We start from the raw sequence: 19,437 nt of genomic DNA on the forward strand, positions 1-19,437 counted from the left end.
GCTGTTACTAGCCTGTTGCCACGAAAAGTATTTATAGAAATATTTCTGCAGTCAGTTTTGTAAGGTTTTTGTATAGTATCATTCTCCACTTCACATCCTACTTTGAGATGATTCAGTTCTTCCACAGGGATGTGGCCTTCAGGGCATAATAAATTGCACAGTCATGAGTCATAAGAACCTTTGCAGAACTGGCCAGACACACTATAAATTCACCCTACCTTTCATGTGAACTGCAGAAATCTTGGAGACACGCGGAGCAGCAGTGTTCTTCCCTGCACAAAACAAGGTACTGTAATGATTTCTAGAGATTATTTATCTCATATACTCTTGGATGATGTTGCTTTGTTGACAAATGCATAGAGAAAAAGGAAGCAGGGATGTGAACTGGAAACAAATGCTTGGGAACGTAATTTACTAGGATTGCACAGGCCATGGTCTAGAAGGTAGAAGTCTTAAAAATGTACAGGAAGAGTAATTTATTGTACAGAGTGCTCTGATTTCTAGAGTTCACTGGCCAGCATATATATCAGCAGAGTAAGAACCACTGTGTTTGCGTAAGTCAGCTAATTTGTTCTTGTGCTCTTCAGTTCTTATGAACATCAGGTCAGCTTCTGGTTTGCAAGCTACGCAGGATACAAACTGTCTTTATTCTAAGGCCATGCTATACCAACCAGACTAGCTCCTAGGCCCTGCCTAGAGCTCTCAGCTAAAACTAAAATGCAAATGACAAATAGCAGCATTTGTGGTCTACTGAATATGGAAACCTCGTCCTGCAGAAGAACTGGGAAGATAGGATCTGGGCTAGCCCTGCAAGACAGTTTCAGGACATTTTTGAAAGTCCAAAAGGGAATTCAGGGTGCTTAGCATGCAATAGTTGGGGTGCTGCTTGCCCAAGCATTGGAAGCAGTATTTTGTCCTGTCCTAAAGGAACAGTTTGACCGTTACTATTACTAGAGTATTTGTTCACTACAGAATTGAGCATCACAAGGTGCTTGCACAAACTGAAGCATAAAAGTTGTTATAAGGGACAGTCTCTCAGTATCCTCTAGCCCAGGCACTGATAAGTAACTTCTGATAAGTAACTTTAACAACTGTCACTTCAAGATGCTGTAAAGGACAGTGCAATGTATGTCCTGGTGAACAAACACAAAACAAGCTTGGAGACTGCTTTTCCTCTAACTTAAATGATAGCTAGTGTCATCAGTGAAACGGGACGTGCTAAACCTCATATGACTTTATAATAGTCAATCCTCCTCATTCTTCATATGGATAAATACTTTTAGAAAGCTTTTAAATCACAAAAGAAAGTTCAAAAACTGAAGAGAAACTTGCAGACACATAGCTATATATATGTGAACTATAGTGGTTCACTAATAGCATCTTTTCTCCCTTTCTGTGCAGGTTTGTTACAATGGAAGCTTTGAGTAAAGCAAACACAAGCTTTGCTCTTGACTTTTTCAAACATGAGTGTCAAGAAGTGGGCGACAAGAACATTTTGTTCTCCCCTTTGAGTATTTCATCTGCCCTGGCTACTGTTTATTTGGGAGCCAAAGGTGACACTGCAGATCAGATGGCAAAGGTGAGTCTAGGCTTCAAAAGGTACTGTCTGAAAGGGTTGATCTTTTGGAATAACAGCCTTTATGCAAGAAATTTACTGTGATGGAACAGAGGAAAGCCATAAGCAGAAAAATTACTCATCAAAACTCTATACACATATGCTAGCTCCCGTTTCTCCTGACGTGCACTGCAATGAACTGACTGGTCCTCTGCTTGTGCAGGCCAAGGAAATAGTTTACTCTAGCCTCTGGAAACAGGCCCCCAGCAAATGAGAAAAGTGGCACTGGTGGCACTGTCTCCTTTTAAACCTCACCAGAAGAAATAAGCGATCTTTATCCCAAAGCTCCATAACCTGAGCACTCAGCAGGGAGTGGGAGACCTGGATTCTCCTTCTGCTCTGCCACAGTTTCCATCTTATGTCTCGTCTCTTTGGAAATGCCCCCCCCCAAAAAATGACTCTCCCCTATAATTACTGTAAGTTTTGCACTTTGCTAAACATAAATCCACATTAAGAATATCGGAGAAGAAACACGGTGAGATTACAAACATTTCTTTGGGGTATGTATTTTACAGGGAAAATCACTTACTGAAATCCCTAAGTTGTATTTGTGCAAAGTTCCCAGCTTCAGCAGGTGGCAGTGAGCACAGCCCAGTGCACGGTTACCCAGCTCCTGTTGCAGGAGGTGAACTTTGTCAGTGTTCGCCTGCTAAGGCAGTTGTCCCACCTGCTAAGGCAGTGATTTAACTCTTGATTGACAGGACAGAAGAGGGCTAGTAGGGTAAGAAAGAAAGGAATGATCTTCTGCTAGAAAGACAGGAAAACAAAGAAACAAAAAGGCATAGCTCTTCTGAAAAACATTCCAAGGCTGGACACACCCTTGGTAGCCCAGGTAAGGTGCACATGCCCAGAGCAAGGGATCTAAGGCACGAAACGGCTTGCATCATTTTCATGCTTTCTGACACAAGGCAGCGCTTCGTTTAGACTTTGGGAGTCTCCATCTGGAGATAATTGGCTCTTCCCAGGTATTAACTGGCCAGCTCAGGGCATAACTCGAAGCAGGCAGATTCCTCTAGAAAGGGTAGGTACATGAGAGTTTTGCTCTGCAGCCCTCAGCTTGGCATGCACAAGCCAATTTGTACACATGGGCCTCAAGACCTAACCAAAGACTACATTACTCAGTCAGGACTGGGCACAAGAATAAAGTCTGAGTTTGACTTTCTTCATCACCAGTCTCATGACATCACTAATCTATCGCCGCGTTTATTATTGCTTTTTCCACTATAGGTACTTCACTTTAACAAAGTTGAAGGAGCCAGAAATGTCACCACAACCATAAAAATGCAAGTCTATTATAGAGCGGAAGAGCATCTATCAAATCGATCTGCTTGTTTCCAGAAGGTATTTCACCAAGTCTAGTGATCAAGCTATGGGCATGGTCACATCTTCTCTTGCTTGTATCTTCCTTCCACATTTGCATTTGCTTATGGTTGCCTTCCTCAGATGCAGTGTCCACAATGAATTGGTACCGCATCCTGTGATACCTTCACCTAATGCAATACTTACTACATGCTTCCCCTTTTTAGGCAGAATTACAAAAGCTAACCTCAAATCTGTAAAATTTAAAGTTACCATTCTCTGTCAATAGAGGTCTTGATCTTTTTCCTTTAGTTTGAGGAGAGATTTCTTTGTCAAATTATTACCCGTAGCTAGCTATTTATCAACGTGTTCTTTGAACAGGCACAGTTCCTACCTCAGAGAGCTAATCGCAAGGACAAAGCTGCCCTTCCGCACATTTGATTGCAGCATCAAGACAACAAAAACTAGAACATTAACTTTTACAGGCTACCCGTCCGTGTCTGATGTTTCAGAAATCAGTTTCCATTTCAGTTGAGTAGTTAACAAAGCAAATTGACATGTTGGAATTTCCTAAGGTAGATCAGTTGCTTGCAAAAAATCTTAGAGAAATGGAAATCATTATATTCCCAAGATACTTCTTTGACATACTGGCAGGCGTCTTATACCAAAGTATATGTAATTTAACATAGAAAAATATGGAAAAACAAATGTAATCCCTCTGAGTCAGTAAAGGCTGTTTGTCCCTGTTGACAATTCCTCCCTGCTCTTTCCCATCATCCTTATTTTTTGTGGGACTGCAATCTGCCCGCAAAGCCCCAGTAGCCACAAGTTCTGATGAATGGGCACTTGGATCTACATCCCCATAGCCAAATCCCTCTTCCCATGGTGGGAAGATTTATTTTAGGGGCTATGTCAACAACCCATTTGCACACCATGAACAGGAGAGGGACTGTTCTTCGTGAGTGATGTTTGTCCAAATTGTAAGAATTACAGAGTGCTGTGGATAGGACAAAGGGATCTTTCTAATAGTTCAGAAATTTAAGTGTCTGTTCAGGCCTCTGATTCTGACGTAATGACAAGATGAATAGAACACAGGTCCAGATTTTTAGTTTACTAATTCACAGCTTAATTTCCTCAAGGTCATTGATGAGTTTAAGCCCACATTCACTTAATCCTGCTACTTCAATATAAAGAATGTACTGCAATTACTGCAACATTTAAAAAAATCACAAAATATTAACATTAAAAGCAAGATTAGGAAATGCAGGGGCAAAATTTCCATGTAACACAGCCGACTTCCATAAATGAAAGGAATCATGCAGCCAGATCTTCATGCATTGTTTAGCAGTTACAGTCTGTCCCTCATTCTCTGGACATACTTAGTTTCACAACCTCTACTTACGAACCCTTAAGTGTTTTACATACTTCAGGCTCTTAATGCTTGCATTCTGAAAGACTTGCAGTGTCTATATCACATCTGCAAATTTTAATACTTTCAAATGCTCCTTTTAATAACTGCCCAGTTTTGAACACCTCTTGTGTGCTAATAGAGGTAACAGATCACCTGAATAGAAACACTTTACTTGGAGCTGTGCGAAGGAAAAAATTAGAAATTTTGAACTAATTTACACAACAGATTAATAACATCTTGTTTTCCTTTTCTCCAAGACAGAAATGGGCAAATTGGATAATATCCATACTGGTTTTAAAGCACTCAACTTTGAAATCAACCAACCCACTAAAAATTACATGCTTAAAAGTGTCAACCAGTTATATGGAGAAAAATCATTGCCTTTCAACAAGGTAGGTAGGCCATTTATTCAGATTATGCCTTGCCATTTAACCTTTATGATCTATCTATGACAACATACCATAAACCATATACTTCTAAATATTTTCATTACATCTGCAAATCCTGCTGTTATCCTTAACACAAATGTTTTGTATGAGAATTTTCCTGAGATGCTGGGCACTAAAATTTTAGTTTTATGGGATGTTCATCTAATTTCGGAGTGATTTGCAGATGTAGTTAGGTGAGAATATGTAAATTGAGTATTTCCACTAAAAAATACTTTGTTCCTTTGACAAAATGCTGTGCTTGTAGTCTGTGTAATTTTTACTGTGTCTTCCCTCTGTTTGGCTGTAGTCATTTATTAGCATTCATATTGGTAGGTAACATAAGACAGGTGTCTCTTTTGCATCTGCAGGAATACTTACAGTTAGCCAAGAGATATTACAATTCAGAGCCACAATCAGTTGACTTTGTGGGAGCAGCAGATGAAATCAGGAGAGAGATCAATTCCAAGGTTGAACACCACACTGAAGGTAAGCTCCAGCCTCTCCTCTCCCAATTCAGAAAGAAGCATTTCAGCACTGAACAAAGTCTCTGTACCCAAGGGGCCCAAGGCAGGTAAACAATTCACCTCAGAAAGGTAAATCAGATCAGTTTTCCTAAAGTAGTCATCTACTGCCTAGCTCTTACTAAAATCAGTGTCTTCCATCAGAATGTGGGAGGAATGTGGCTTACTCTTCTTTGCAAATCAAGATTACTTCAGTAACCACCTATTTGTGAATAATCTCAAGCTAGGCACATGCCATATCGGCACTTACAATTTCCCTGGCTTATCTCTTCAGAAACTGTGCCAACACTTACATCAAAACAGTAAAACTGTATAAATGTGTAAATGTCCTTCTGTTTTCTCTAGGCAAAATTCAGAATCTACTGCCTCCTGGATCCATAGATTCACTCACCCGGCTAGTCCTGATAAATGCACTGTACTTCAAAGGAAACTGGGCAACAAAGTTTGAAGCTGAAGCAACAAGGCAAAGGCCTTTCAGAATAAACACGGTATGGGAATATCCTGCCCTGTATCCTACTGAAAAAGATAGGGGAGAGAAATTCCTGTCGATCTTTAAATCCATGCAGCATTCAAGTTACTGCATGTAAAGCATTCAGTATATTTTCTTCACCACATCTTCAGCGCACACATACTAGCAAGTAAAATTGTCAGAGGCTGACCTGAAACAACCTTCCATTCTCCGAAGGCAGGAAAAAACAAAACGGTGAACAAAACTGTATGGGTTAGTTCTTTACATTTTCATTTCTATCCGCGTGACAAATCAGAGCGGAATACAGCTTCCTATGATGGGTGTCCTCTGAGACAGCTTAAGACAGCCTGCCTAGACTCCAAGTGCCTTTCCAGAAAATATGGGGTCCTCTGCAGACCCTGTGTCCTACCACTTGGAGCCATAACGATGTTTCAGACACGCTGGGCAGCTTGTAGGCTAAATACTATAAGCCTCCACTGTGCTACTTTACCTCAGTCCTTTGCTGTTCAGTCAGAGTACAAATGGCAAACATGTAATTTGATTTGTTGCAGCATACGACTAAACCAGTGCCCATGATGTACCTGAGTGATAAATTTAACTGGACCTACATAGAATCCGTCCAGACTGATGTTCTTGAGCTTCCATACGTTAATAATGACCTCAGCATGTTTATCCTGCTACCAAGCGACATCACCAGTCTACGAAAGGTAAAGCAACTGAGAACATAAATAATCTGAAAAAAACCAAGGGTGTAATTATTTTATGCATGTGTGAGGTAAAAGACTTTGCTGCAGTCATGCTTCTAGGAAGGAGGGTACTGATCAGGCTCAAGGAAAAGCAAATCCCAAACTTGTTCTAGCACTGTGAACTTGAACCTTTTGGAACTCAGACTAGATTTCTTATTCTTGGCAGCTGGCACTTCTGTGGTTCCCAGTGATCAGTCCTGGAAGCAGGTAACCCAAACCACACAAGACTGGCCTTCTTCCAGCTGAACAAAAAGGAGGCCGGAAAGCCAGCCCTGCTGAGATCCACTGTCCATACTGATTCAGATAGATATGATTTCATTCCAAAAAATGAAAAATAACCACCACAAATTGGGCAGCTTCCATTATTTTCCAGCATGCCCAGAGCTAATACATATGGACACTGCCACCTTCTGTAAAGAGACTGATTTTGCCTTTTAATAATAAACACTAAATTCTCACCATTGTGTTAGTGGGTGTGCTGTAGAAAAAAAGCTTTTTTCATTAAATTCTAAAATGTAGGGAAGACAGAAATGTGAACAGCAAATCAACCAGACTATTGTTACTTGACACGGATGTTTTTCTTCTACAACTATTTAATCCTGCTATATTCCTGAAAGTTACTGAGAACAGTTCAAATACTGCATTGACCTACCTTAGAGCAACATACTCCTTTAGTCAAAAAGATCTCCAAACTGGTCTTACACTCCTGTTTTTCAGGTACTCTTACAACAGCTTGAAATGTTCCCCGTTTAGGAAAAGAGAAGAAAAAGCTCTTAGGGCACAGGTTTTTAAAGAGTCTAATTTTCTGATTTTCTTTTACCAACTGCAGCTAGAAAGAGAATTGAGTTTTGAAAACTTGTCTGCATGGACCAGCCCAGAACTAATGGAGAAAATAAAAATGGAAGTTTATCTACCCAGGTTCTCGTTAGAAGAGAAATATGACCTCAAATCTACTTTGAGCAGGATGGGGATGCAAGATGCCTTCACTGAAGGTCAAGCTGATTTCACAGGAATATCAGAGAACAATGATTTGTTTTTGTCACAAGCTTTTCACAAGTGTTATCTGGAAGTCAATGAAGAAGGCACAGAGGCAGCAGCTGCCAGCTCAGCAGCACTGGCATCACGAAGTCTTGGTGCTGCTGTTATTTTTGTGGCAGATCATCCTTTCCTCTTCTTTATCAGGCACAACAAGACCAAGAGTATCCTCTTCTTGGGAAGGTTCTCTTCCCCCTAGAAACATGACCATTACTAAACAGGCTCTTGCAACAACAATAATGAACAAAATACCATGAAGAGCATCTGAACAGTCTGTGCACTTCTTAATTTTCCTGCACTTTTTTCAAATCTCTCAGAAAGTACATGTTAAAAATAACCCGGAATTCACACCTCTGGCTCATTTTCCTGACCAAAGAACCTGAAAGTGGTAGCATGATGCTATAAGCACCAAACTGTACACAAAACAACATTGATGCATTTTTTCAGTGCTTTCTGAACCAGAACTGCCACAATGCAAAACAGACTAAGTTGATCTAAACCAGTAAGTCCCAACGCACTTGCTTTGGTATGTAAGAAGAAAAAACCAGGAAAAACTCCTTTCTGCAGAATGCTGCTGCATCTCCGTCAGTTTCAGCTCACTAAGCTGGTCATCCCAGGAGGGCTACCTCATCCACATTCTTGTCAGTTCTGTACCAGGTTTGCAGCTTGGCACAGCTGGTAATGAAATAAACCTGCAGAATCCTCTCTGTTGCTGATACTGGTGCTTCTTTCTTGCATGCAAAGGGAATAACAGGTGTACATTCTAATCTCTGTCCCACAGCGACTGGATAATATCCAACAGCACTATAGAACTGGAGGAAGAGAAAACATATGCCATGAAATCTTCTTGTTTGTACCTTTCCATGCACTCAGCACTGTTGCCAGCCCAGCACTGCACTGCTCTACTCTCATTTTCCTTTGCCACTTATTTCACTGGCTTGAGGCAAGATCAAATTGGAGAATCAAGCCTGTACTACTAAGTCCCTAAGCGCTTTCTGAAAGGTTACACACAAATCTCCCAGTACACATGTACTTCTGTCACAACTCTTTCTCCTAAGAGTGTCCTAGTCAGTCATGCATGTTTGCAGGGGATGCTCCTAACTCTCTGAATTCACAATAGAGAGCAAAGGACTAATGTCTTACCACACTTGCACACACCAACAGCATCTTACTAGAAGCAGCTCTTCTGGGGATGGCAGGCCTCCCTTTTTTTGACAGAGAGGAGACTGCTGACTGTCACTGAGTCCATTTTCTTCCATGAGGCCAGCTGATGCCAAAGTCCCTTCTGGCTCTGCTTCCCAAATGACAAGGAGCATAGGAAAGTGTTGTGAAGCAAGTTCTTTATTCTGTCCCCATACCCCCATACAACATCAACAGCACTGCCTTCTGTCTGTCTCAGCTGGGAAACATGACACAGGATCCCTCTGTGTTCAGGTGCAATTCTGCCATCCTCTGCTTCACCTAATGCAAGGGCTTCATGTCCCCATGGCCAAATCTCTTAAGCACTTCCTGATGTGCCTCAGGAATAAAGACAGGAAAGCCACACCTAGAGGGCTGAGCAGGAACAAAACCATGGCAGCATGCACCCAAACCCACTCACAGAGCTTTAAAGTCAATGGAAAAGTGAGTCACCTTTTCTCTCCCCTTCAACTATTCTAAGCATGACTGCAAAGATGACAGAGTTAATGTCCCTTTGGCAGTGCCAGGTAATTACCAAGTGGCAATGGCCACAACACTTGAAGGGTGAGTTGCACATTAGGGAACAACCTTTTCCCAGGGTGAGCAGCACAGCACTGGAGAAGGTTGCCCAGAAAGGCTGGGGAATCTCCGTCCTTGGAAGGGCTGTGGCTGACCTTATCTACTGATGGCCCTGCTCCAAGCAGGAGGGTGAAACCTGGATGTCCCTTTCAATTAAACTACGTGATTTTCTCTCTCTTGTTAACAGCCATTCTGCCTTGCCACCTCCCTTGCTCATCCTGCCTGGCATCCTTGCATCCTGATCAGCAAGGGGAGCTAGTTTGCTCACTCTTGGCATACTTCTTTGGGACTTGGAGTCTCCTGGCTTGGGTTTTCCCACCACCTAACCATTCAGCTGACCTTTCTGCTCTCCTGATTTCTTAAGGACTTACTCATCATACTAAAACCAACACTTACTTGATTTCTGGCGTTTCTTCATTGCCTTGCACAACATTGATTTCTACCACTTTTTAGAAAACTTGACCCACTCTGTTCCTGTAATCAGGCTTGCAGCAAAATGCTTAGCACACAGTAGTTTCCTTCCTTTCCTCCATTCCCCTTCCCCTGTTCCCCAGGGTCTTACAGTTGTTGCCACCACCTTCTTCCATCACCCAACAGCAGCCTTGTTCTCTTCTGGGACTGCAGAGTGATAACTACTGTGCCATTTTTGCCCTTGTTGTATTTTTTCACTCCATCCTTGCTCAAGTCCTCCCAGGGTTGTTTCAGTCCTTGTTCTCCTTCACTACATGCAAGTACTGCGCACTCAGTGTTTGCAGTGTTTCTCTCACATGGTTCCCAGCCATGGCTGCAGTGAGATTCCTTCACCCACACAACCAGTGGGGTGTCCACCCCTTACCCTGAAAGGTCCCTCATGGCTTTGCCTCTGCCTATGCTCCAAATGATCGTCAGTCTCAAGCTGGACCCACAGTGTCTAATTCAATCACTAAACTTGACATTTTATGCTGACGTACCCCATTTGAAACTCAGGAGTCACAGCTGTACAAAGCCAGAGAGGAGAATCAGGCTTACAATATCTGCTTACATCCAGAAACCAAACCCAAGCATTCTAGTTGTGTAACCTTTTTACTAGTCATTTATTTTAAACAACAGAGCAGTTGTCTCCACAAAACCAGAAGACCATTGGAATAGGTGAATTGTTCTGCTATCCTGTCAGTAGAACATTGTGGTGTAACAGCAGAGCTGAGATTTTAATTCCATTGTCCTTTTGAAAAGTTTAAAACTGAAAAGTGACAAGGTCAACAAAGAGGACAAAATTACACAAGACCTTTTGGGGATGTGTTAGAAAGGATCTTTGGGTAGGCAGAAACAACCTGGGTGTAGGGGAAAAGGAAAGGGAGGTGCAAGCTACTGCACTGTATTTCTAAATGTATTCATTGCTTAGCACACAAACACAGAACCTGACCGAGGACAGGACCGAAGTCTTCTCTCCCACAGGATTAAAGGTAAATACTTCAACAAATTTAAGTAACTTCTCTGATGCTTTAAAAACAGCTATCTGTGGCTTGCATGACTGTATAGGAAATTGTAATATACCAGTGTTATAGTGCCTTATTCTTGCCTCATGTTTCTCTAGATGCCAACCCTTAGAGAAAATAAATCTGTGAGGCTAAAGAAAACTGCTAATTTGGGGCAGAACTGATCACAAAAAGGAAAGTTTTCTTAGGGCAGTAACAGGCTTATAAATTAAAATCTTCAGTTTGATAAAAGAGTCCTATACTTCAGGTGAAGCAAAGGCTATTTCCATTCTGCAAAGGCACAGCACTGCATGTTATCAGGCCAGGGACTCAGGCAAGTATTCATTAGCGGAAAACAGAGAAATTTCCATCCTGATGCTCTCTTGCTTGTGTTCCCCAAGGAAAGAAAATCACTCTGTGTTACAGATTTGGTACTGACAGCACGCTGACTGCCAGAAGAACTGTAGGGGTTTGGCAACTGAACACTTGACAAATACCTGTAGACTTCAGAGATTGCTCCACAGTTGCTGTTTTTCCATTCCGTAAATATAAATTTTAATAACAACAACAACAATAACAGCAATAACATCAACAACATTTCTGGTCTCTTAACTGAAAAACAACATGAGGCAGGTACCACTGGGCAGATATCTTAAAGTCTGCGATACTCATAACCTCAAGGGATCTGCCAGTTTCTGGGGAAAATAAAATTGCTGGAACATACAGAAGGGATGGGAGGTACACATCATGAATAAAACTCCATCAGCATAAAGGCAAATAATAGGTTTATTATTTTATAGTTATTCATGATACTACTCAGAACAGGTGGCTTCCCAGGAAAAGCACATGAGCTAAGAAATATGCCTAAATTCCTTCTCAGTATCAGCTCTCAATTCTATACAGATCCAAAATTAAGTAAATTTTAAACCATTTAAACCCAGGAGAAACCCAGGAGTGTTGTGAACCTATGTACTAAACCTGCATTTAAATTCCCCTGGGAACATTACTTTGATAAATCATTAGTTAAAGACAAAAAAGAAGAAAAATATGCAGCTTACAAATCTGCACATTTTTGAAAACCAAAGGCAGAAAGAAACACAAAGAAAACTGCAGCTGTATAAAAGAAGACTTATGTACAATTATAGGAAGACTTTGTCTGGGTAGCAAACAGTATCTGTGTGGAAGATAAAACATACAACTTAGTTTTATCGGGTGCCAATGCACTGAGTTGAACATGTAACATTTCTTACTAATATACACTGTGTACATAATTTTAAACATTCAAATAATATAATTCTGCCTTTTGCCTCTTTCCAGGTTGTAGCCATGGAACTGGTCTCAACATCAGTTGGCAAGTTTACAGTTGATATTTTTAACAAGCTGGATGAGACCAACAAGGGCAAAAACATTTTCTTTTCCCCTTGGAGCATATCATCTGCTCTAGCTCTGATGTACCTGGGTGCAAAAGGGAATACAGCAACAGAGATGGCAGAGGTAGGCTGCTCTGTGAAGCGTACACCCCATACAATACCTGGCTCCTCTAATGGCTGCAAAATTTAGTATTAGATAGAAAAACTTGCCACCACAATGACAAGGAACCAAGGCAGACCAGAGAATGAAACGTGAATGGCAAATTTTACTCATTTCATAGCAGATCCCCCACATCTCCCTTAAGAGCAAGTGCCCTGTGGGTATCACACACTAGGCACAGAGGTTCTCTGAACCTGACTTCTTCTAAATTATTCTACACCTTCTAATTTATCCTGTAATTCTATGATTCTGTCACAGATAGGATATTCCCTTTGAGAAGCAAACAGCTGATGCCAGTAGCTCCTAACTAATTGGCAGGAGGCTTGCAGATCCCAGCAACCTCCCTCTCTCCCCTGGCCAGCATGCATCTTTCTATCTAGATTTATGGTTTCCTCAACAGCTGCCTGACAATCCAGCAGGATGGGCTTTGGTATCTCCACATCCCTTGACCCAACCCTTCCTAATGCCACATGGGCACACTGCTGGCTCAGAGGGAGCTGTGGTGCTTAGTACTGGCCAGCACTCTCTGTGTCACCGCACTCTCATGCAGACATTTTGTACCATTATTATGGGAGAACCACTCGGGTTTGCACAGACACGTTGCTGTTGCTGACAGCAACAACGGTGGAAGGGAGTTCAGCCTTGCAGCATGCAGACAGGAGCACTGCATCAGCGCTCTGGGAGGGGGACAGTGCTCCTCATTGTTTCTCTATGGGATTTACCTATACTACAGCTTCAGCATCCCTTTGATTAGTCATCTAAGCAGCAGACAGCACAGTGAGTTATCATAAGGATCAAAACAAGACAACCGTTGGATTCCCATTCGGCTTTAAGTCACACCAGTTCCTTCATGCCTATTTCTTACCTTTGGAAACTCTGCTTGCAGGCTCTTCATTTCACTCAAGCAGCAGGCACTGAAAGCTCTTCTTCTGTGGCCAGACCTTCTCGGGGGAGACCAAAGAGAAGAAAAATGGTATCTATTAGAACTGAAATCCCAAGATAAAGAATCTCCAGAATCAAAATGTCCAGATACAGCTTTAGGGGTCCAGTATTTCCTGTCTGCACCCCTTTTTAAAGTACAAACCCCAACATACTTCACAACAGGTTCAAGTTCAGTTCCTTTCACTCACTCAGACTCTGAGAAACATGGAAGGACAAGTCACTGTGATACTCTGGAAGGTTTGCTATATGGCAAATCAGTTAATCCAGTCATAAACAGATCCCTGCAAATTGCAGTGATGGTAAATTTGGAAAAATATAAGCACGAGAGTGGTAAGAGAGTGGAACCAAATCCCTCTCCCACACAAATGACTTAGCATGACTTTGAAAACTTCATGCAAAAATACAATTGCTGAATGTATGATTTCTCTTCCCAAGGATCCTGAGCACAGGCAAGCTGAAGCTATCCATTCTGGCTTCAAAGAACTCCTGACTGCCATCAACAAACCCAGAACCGCCTACTCACTGAGAAGTGCTAACCGTATTTATGTGGAGAAAACCTTCTCATTACTGCCCGTAAGTTAAATCTCAGAGAGGAGTATGAAAATGTGCAAAAAAAATTTCTCACTTTAATTGCCTGCCATGAATAGAACAGGTTTGAATCTGACTCTGGATACTGCAAATAAGAGCCCTGGATTCCAGTGACAAACTTAACTGGAATATACCAGTCAGTCTGCTCACACAATTTCAGGTTGCATTGCCCTTTGACTGTAGTGTAGGGATTCCTTTTTGTGCAATACGGCTTTATCATTGGAACCTTAATAATTGGAACTGGGAAATGAGACACTAAAATAGGCACATCCATGGGATGTGCACAGCCTTCCCCACTTCTCCAAATGAAAGTGGGGACCAAAGAGGGGAATTTTCTGTCCTTTGGTTATTTCTTAACTGTTAACTCAGTCCAACAGAGAGTAACAAGCAAGATCCTGCAGTCCTCTTCTAGGCCCAAGAAGCTATCAAGAAGTCCAAGAGTTAAGAACTGCCCTTTGGGACTGAAATATCTGGTATAGTATAGAACTTTTTTTTTTTTTTTTTTGGTTCTGTTTGGTTTGGTTATTTTTCAGATATATCTACAGCTCAGTAAGAACTACTACAAAGCAGAGCCACAGAAGGTCAACTTTAAGACAGCACCAGAACAATCCAGAAAGGAAATCAATGCTTGGGTTGAAAAACAAACTGATGGTAAGCTGAGCTCAACCCCAGCATCTTTCCTCTCCTATTGTGTTAGCCTGCCATTGCCTTTGGGCAGGCGGCCTTGCTTCCCCACGTGCTACTGCAGCAGCCAGGTACTGTCTTCCAATGTGGACAGTGAGCAGAGATGCAGGGGGAGGACAGAGAAAGAACAGCACACTTAAACAGCTTCAAAGACCAGATCCAGACCTCTGCGAGCTCCCTGAGGAGGCTCCCATCAACTCTGCCATGCTTTGTGTCAGCTGGTCCTCAAGCACAGCTGCTGCCCTGGTGCTGCACCCATGCACCACAGGCAGAGGATATAGAGGGAAGAAGCACCTCTGCCTACCAGTGTGCTCCAAGGCAGGTGGGGATGACTACCTAGCTGTACCATCCTGTGCTGCCCTGAGGTGCTGGCCTTTTACTTGGCATAACCATCTGGTGAGGCAGTATATGGCTTTCTGCTTCTAGCTGCTTGTCACGAAGCTGTGACATTTTTTGGCGAAGGAGTTGATCCCTGTCAGCTAGTCAGGAGAACCAGGCAGAAAACAGCTTTGGAAACTGTAAACAAACTAATGGTTTATGTCACAGGAGTATTTTAGGGAGTATGGCACTGAGGCATGGACTTTTTTACTAAGGAGTTGAACCAAGAGAAAAAAGAATTAAAACATGCCCTCACTGTGCTGCACTGGAATGAAACCTGACTCTTCTGATTTCAAAAGGCAAAATCAAGAATTTGCTGAATTCACCAGATGTGGCAAAGCACACCAAGCTGATCCTGGTAAATGCCATTTACTTCAAGGCAGAATGGAAAGTGAAATTTCTGGAAGAATTTACAGATCTGCAACCCTTCCGAATGAGCAAGGTAAGATCCTCCACGATCCTTCTTACCATAAACAGCCTGATGACAACACCTACTGCTGCAATCTTTTGATTTCATAAGTCTTTTAGGTATCCCTGTGGTAACTAGACTGTGAAAAGCTGGTTGCAGTGCTCAGCTCACCACAACATTAAGATACTGCTGAGGTAAATGTTAGAGAGATCCAGATAACAGCTACCGTTTCCAAAAGCACTAGAATCACTTAAGATCATTTTGTAAAACAGTGCTAAAAGGGCTAGATTATAAAAACATGACTTTGAGAGTCCAGGCTTGATGGACGGCAACCACATGCCATGTCATGGGCGAGTATGGTACCTGTGGTGTGTAGCCTAGCTAGGCACAGACGTACCCGCTCAGATACAGCTGCAACAGGGTACCCTGAATGGGTGCGCAGTTGGGTGAGACTAGAAAAAATGTTAATGGCATGTATCCAGAGGCATGAATTCACATCGAAAGATGTGCAATTTCCACCAACTGCAGCTTCTGCCTTCTGATTAGCTTGTAGACATCGGCTGCTTACCTGAATGTTAAAGAGAGGTTGCATACTTCTGCAAAGGCAACTGCTTGCCAGAAACTCCCATCATCATAAGCCCCTTTGCTCAGACATTAGTGTTATCTTCTGTTAGGGGTTGTGACATAAAGGGCAATCAGCTAGTCACTTTTTACTGCCAGAGAGGAGACTGCAGAAAAACTGCACAACACTCACCCTCTTAAAGCATAGCTGTTTCTCTGCCGTAGGGTTGTAAGCCCATATCCCATACCTACCCCATTCTTCTAATCCTTCCAGATGTTTCTAACTCTTTTCCTCCTCCTCTGTGGGCTGTTATGCATGTTTTGGGGAGAAGAGAGAAATTGGTCAGTTCAGCCCCCAACAAAATTCTCTGAGACAAACACCAAGATAAGCAATATTGTCCACTCAAGAAAAACTTGGGGAAATTAATGACAAATCACTGTTGTAAAAGCGGCTTACAAAAGTTTCCCTCCACTGCACTGAGTCATTGTCATCTTTCCAAGGAATGATTTCTTACTTATAAATAAATACTTTACAGAACAAGACCAAGCCTGTGAAGATGATGCACAGGAGACATACCTTTCCAGTTCTCACCATGGAAACAATGAATTCCAAAATGATCGAGTTGCCATATGAGAAACATGAACTCAGTATGTTCATCCTCCTTCCTGATGACATCAAAGACACCACTACAGGTCTCGAACAGGTAAAAAAGTATGCTACATCCATTTCGTACAACCATTCAGTCGTTAAAAAAAACCCAAACCCAGACAGGCTGGCAACCATATCTCCCCCTCTGAGGACATGCTGTTTGATCTCCTCCGCTAGCTGAATTCATTTCCTCTAATACTTATCTAATCCCATGAAAGTTCCTCCACACCGAGTGCCCTTAGTCTGGTAAGAACTGATGACAGCCAACACTGTGCATAATCCGATGCTTAGCTCTTCAACAGTGCCAAGACTGACACCCAATCTTACATGATTTGTAAGGGTAGAATCTCCCTTCACTGGACATTCAGGAGGGACAGTACCGCACAAGTAGTCACAGCCTCCTGAGAAAACAGACACCTCTTCTCCATGGCCTGGAAGTTTATGCACCATCTTAGTCTCATTTTGTTTGCCCCAACATGCATTTGCTATCTGAAAAGCAAGGATTTTGACGAGACTACATTTGCTGCAATAATTTAGTAGTTACTATAATTGCTGTAGTTACTACGGTTGCAAGATTGTTAAATTCTTGGCATCTATCATGTCAAGAATACTATTCATTGCTCTCCTCCATTTGATCTGAGCTGAACCCTGGTGACATAGTGCCCAGGACACAGACAGCAGTGTAAGGCTTTGCTGGAAGCAGTTTGTTTTAAAATTGCCAAGGAGATACCTGCAATATTAAAATCTGTTTCTAGGAAACTGGGCTAAACCAACTGCTGTACAGCCAGCAATCTCCCAGCAACTTCCTTCACATCAAGACTGAATTAAAAGAGAGGAAAGAACTACTTCAGAAAATGGGGGCTGTTGAGTGCCCTGTCTTTCTTTTACAATGAGTTTGGCAGGGGTGGTGCTCAAAACTTGGTGGCATTAAGTCTCAAGTATTTGTTGCACACTCTGCCTCTGGTCATCAGTAAAACCAATTTATAGTTCATGCTTTCAGCTTAATATTAAATTTGCCATTTAAAAACGGTTTAATTCATTACACTGCCATAAAATTGATTAATTAATAGGTTGTTAACTGTTTTTTCATGGCAAACAAAATTCCTTCTCTTTCTTAAATGATAGCTGGAAAGAGAACTGACGTATGAGAAGCTGTCTGAATGGATTGATTCCGAGAAGATGACCTCAACTCTTGTGGATCTGCATCTACCTAAGTTCTCAATAGAGGAGAGATATGACCTCACTGATAAGCTGAACAGCATGGGAATGCACAGTGCCTTTGGCAGCGATGCTGATTTCAGCGGAATGGCTAAGAAGGGCGATGTGCAGATCTCCAGAGTTCTTCACAAGTCTTTTGTTGCAGTTGATGAGAATGGCACTGAGGCAGCTGCTGCTACTGTAAATACAAGTGTAACAAGCCCACCTGTTAGCCATGCTCTGAAATTTAAAGCTGACCACCCTTTTCTTTTCTTCATCAGACACAACAAATCCAAAAGCATCCTCTTTTTTGGCAGATTCTGCTCTCCCCTAGAATGAGTTTTTATTTGCTCCCACACAGCATGCAGGGTTCACTGTTCAATGGAAAAATGCTCTCCCCTAGAATGAGTTTTTATTTGCTCCCACACAGCATGCAGGGTTCACTGTTCAATGGAAAAATGTGAACTGCAGTGTTAAAAGCTTAAGCCTTAAGCCATGTAGCCATACATACCAAAAGTGTATGTCCTTTTTCTTGCCCCCTCAAGTAAGGCAGTACCTAAAAGCCACCCTGTACCTCAAAGACCACCCATCTGCTGCTCCTTTCCATTGTCCTACTGAGACAGCCCTCCACATAAAACAGAGTGCAGAATTTTGCTCCCTTGCATCAAACCTGCTCTTCTGGCTTTGTTGTTGGAGAGTAAGGTGGAGCCATAAAAGCTGTCTGCACACAGGCCATCCTCTAGCCCTATGCCAAATGCTGACTTCAGGTGAAATGCATTCATTGTCTTGAATCTCCCAGAGATGAAAAAAAATCTCTGAAAGAAAAAAAACCCCAAACTTGCAGAAATCTGTAAGCTCTCTTTTCCTCACTGGGAAACCTGCATTTGCATTGCAATGCAGTTTCCTTATGTTCATTTCAGATTTAAAGGCTGTTGAAAATTAACAGAATTTAATACAAACCCAGAATAATCTCAAAATGACCCTTACCTTCCCCTGTCTCACCATGTGTATATAGACACATTACATTCCTTCTCTCCTGTCCTTGCAGCTTGCAGCAAGGGAAAATGGTCCAGTCCTTAACATTTAATTGGTGACTTCTAATCACCTTGCTTTTTTTCCTAATTTTTCTAAACTTTGTAGTTTAATGTTGCTAAGAGGTCCAACCAGCAAAAATGCTTAGAAAACTATAAGTAACATGCCTTCTTGCTGCCTCTTATTGATATGCAATCTAAGACCTTCAGAATTCAGATCTGCTTCCTCTTTTTCATTTTGCCTAATTATACCTGTTTCACAGCTAGCATCTGCCCAGCTTCCTTGCTACCTGCATTATTGACCAATGAGTGCATCGCAGCGAGTATAGTCATGGTATTGACAGAAACACCAGTGAGATTTTGATTGATGTTTTACTTCATAATTTTACCATGACCTGCATTTAATACAATAAATTTACTTGGAGTTGTGTTTGTATTATTCAAAACACTGAGTTACCCAGTTCTCTTAGAGCACCCGGTAAGGTACATGGCTGCAGTATGTTTCCATTCTTGCCATTCCAAGTCAATCACCACATCATCCTGATGGACAAAGATGAGACACTTTAATGCACTGGTGTCTTAGTTCCACTAGGCTTCAAACAGCCCCAAACGCACTGTTATTCAGCATGCTATCCTAGGTATTTACTAAACATACCTGTCACAACACACTAGAAATTAAAAGTCTGACTAAAGCCTCTAGCCCAGAACACCAGTTCCCTCTGTTGGCTTGGG

At 42.0% G+C, this 19,437-nt stretch overlaps 2 protein-coding genes across 2 annotated transcripts; both read left to right on the top strand.

The window, feature by feature from the left end:
- The first annotated feature begins 209 nt into the window (after positions 1 to 209).
- LOC130146083 (serpin B10-like) lies at positions 210 to 8,213 on the top strand. Its single transcript, XM_056331794.1, has 8 exons — positions 210 to 286; positions 1,402 to 1,579; positions 2,843 to 2,956; positions 4,583 to 4,717; positions 5,122 to 5,239; positions 5,620 to 5,762; positions 6,295 to 6,450; positions 7,319 to 8,213. Exons 2-8 carry the CDS (start codon positions 1,412 to 1,414, stop codon positions 7,721 to 7,723), a joined length of 1,239 nt encoding a protein of 412 aa, XP_056187769.1. The 5' UTR covers positions 210 to 286; positions 1,402 to 1,411; the 3' UTR covers positions 7,724 to 8,213.
- Positions 8,214 to 10,588: 2,375 nt separating this feature from the next.
- LOC130145549 (heterochromatin-associated protein MENT-like) lies at positions 10,589 to 19,129 on the top strand. The gene is made up of 8 exons (XM_056330449.1): positions 10,589 to 10,724; positions 12,054 to 12,230; positions 13,153 to 13,239; positions 13,644 to 13,781; positions 14,330 to 14,447; positions 15,158 to 15,300; positions 16,365 to 16,532; positions 17,603 to 19,129. Exons 1-8 carry the CDS (start codon positions 10,647 to 10,649, stop codon positions 18,011 to 18,013), a joined length of 1,320 nt encoding a protein of 439 aa, XP_056186424.1. The 5' UTR covers positions 10,589 to 10,646; the 3' UTR covers positions 18,014 to 19,129.
- The last annotated feature ends 308 nt before the right edge of the window (positions 19,130 to 19,437 follow it).

The sequence above is a fragment of the Falco biarmicus genome, chromosome 3 (assembly GCF_023638135.1).
Source record: "Falco biarmicus isolate bFalBia1 chromosome 3, bFalBia1.pri, whole genome shotgun sequence".
NCBI classification, from domain to species: Eukaryota; Metazoa; Chordata; class Aves; order Falconiformes; family Falconidae; genus Falco; species Falco biarmicus.

Coding starts and splice junctions, on each gene's coding strand:
- LOC130146083 (XM_056331794.1), top strand. CDS start 1,412: ATGGAAGCTTTGAGTAAAGCAAACACAAGCTTTGCTCTTGACTTTTTC. Junction 1,580..2,842: donor CTGCAGATCAGATGGCAAAG/GTGAGTCTAGGC, acceptor TTTCCACTATAG/GTACTTCACTTTAACAAAGT. Junction 5,240..5,619: donor GGTTGAACACCACACTGAAG/GTAAGCTCCAGC, acceptor TGTTTTCTCTAG/GCAAAATTCAGAATCTACTG.
- LOC130145549 (XM_056330449.1), top strand. CDS start 10,647: ATGTATTCATTGCTTAGCACACAAACACAGAACCTGACCGAGGACAGG. Junction 13,240..13,643: donor GACCAAAGAGAAGAAAAATG/GTATCTATTAGA, acceptor TCTCTTCCCAAG/GATCCTGAGCACAGGCAAGC. Junction 14,448..15,157: donor GGTTGAAAAACAAACTGATG/GTAAGCTGAGCT, acceptor TGATTTCAAAAG/GCAAAATCAAGAATTTGCTG.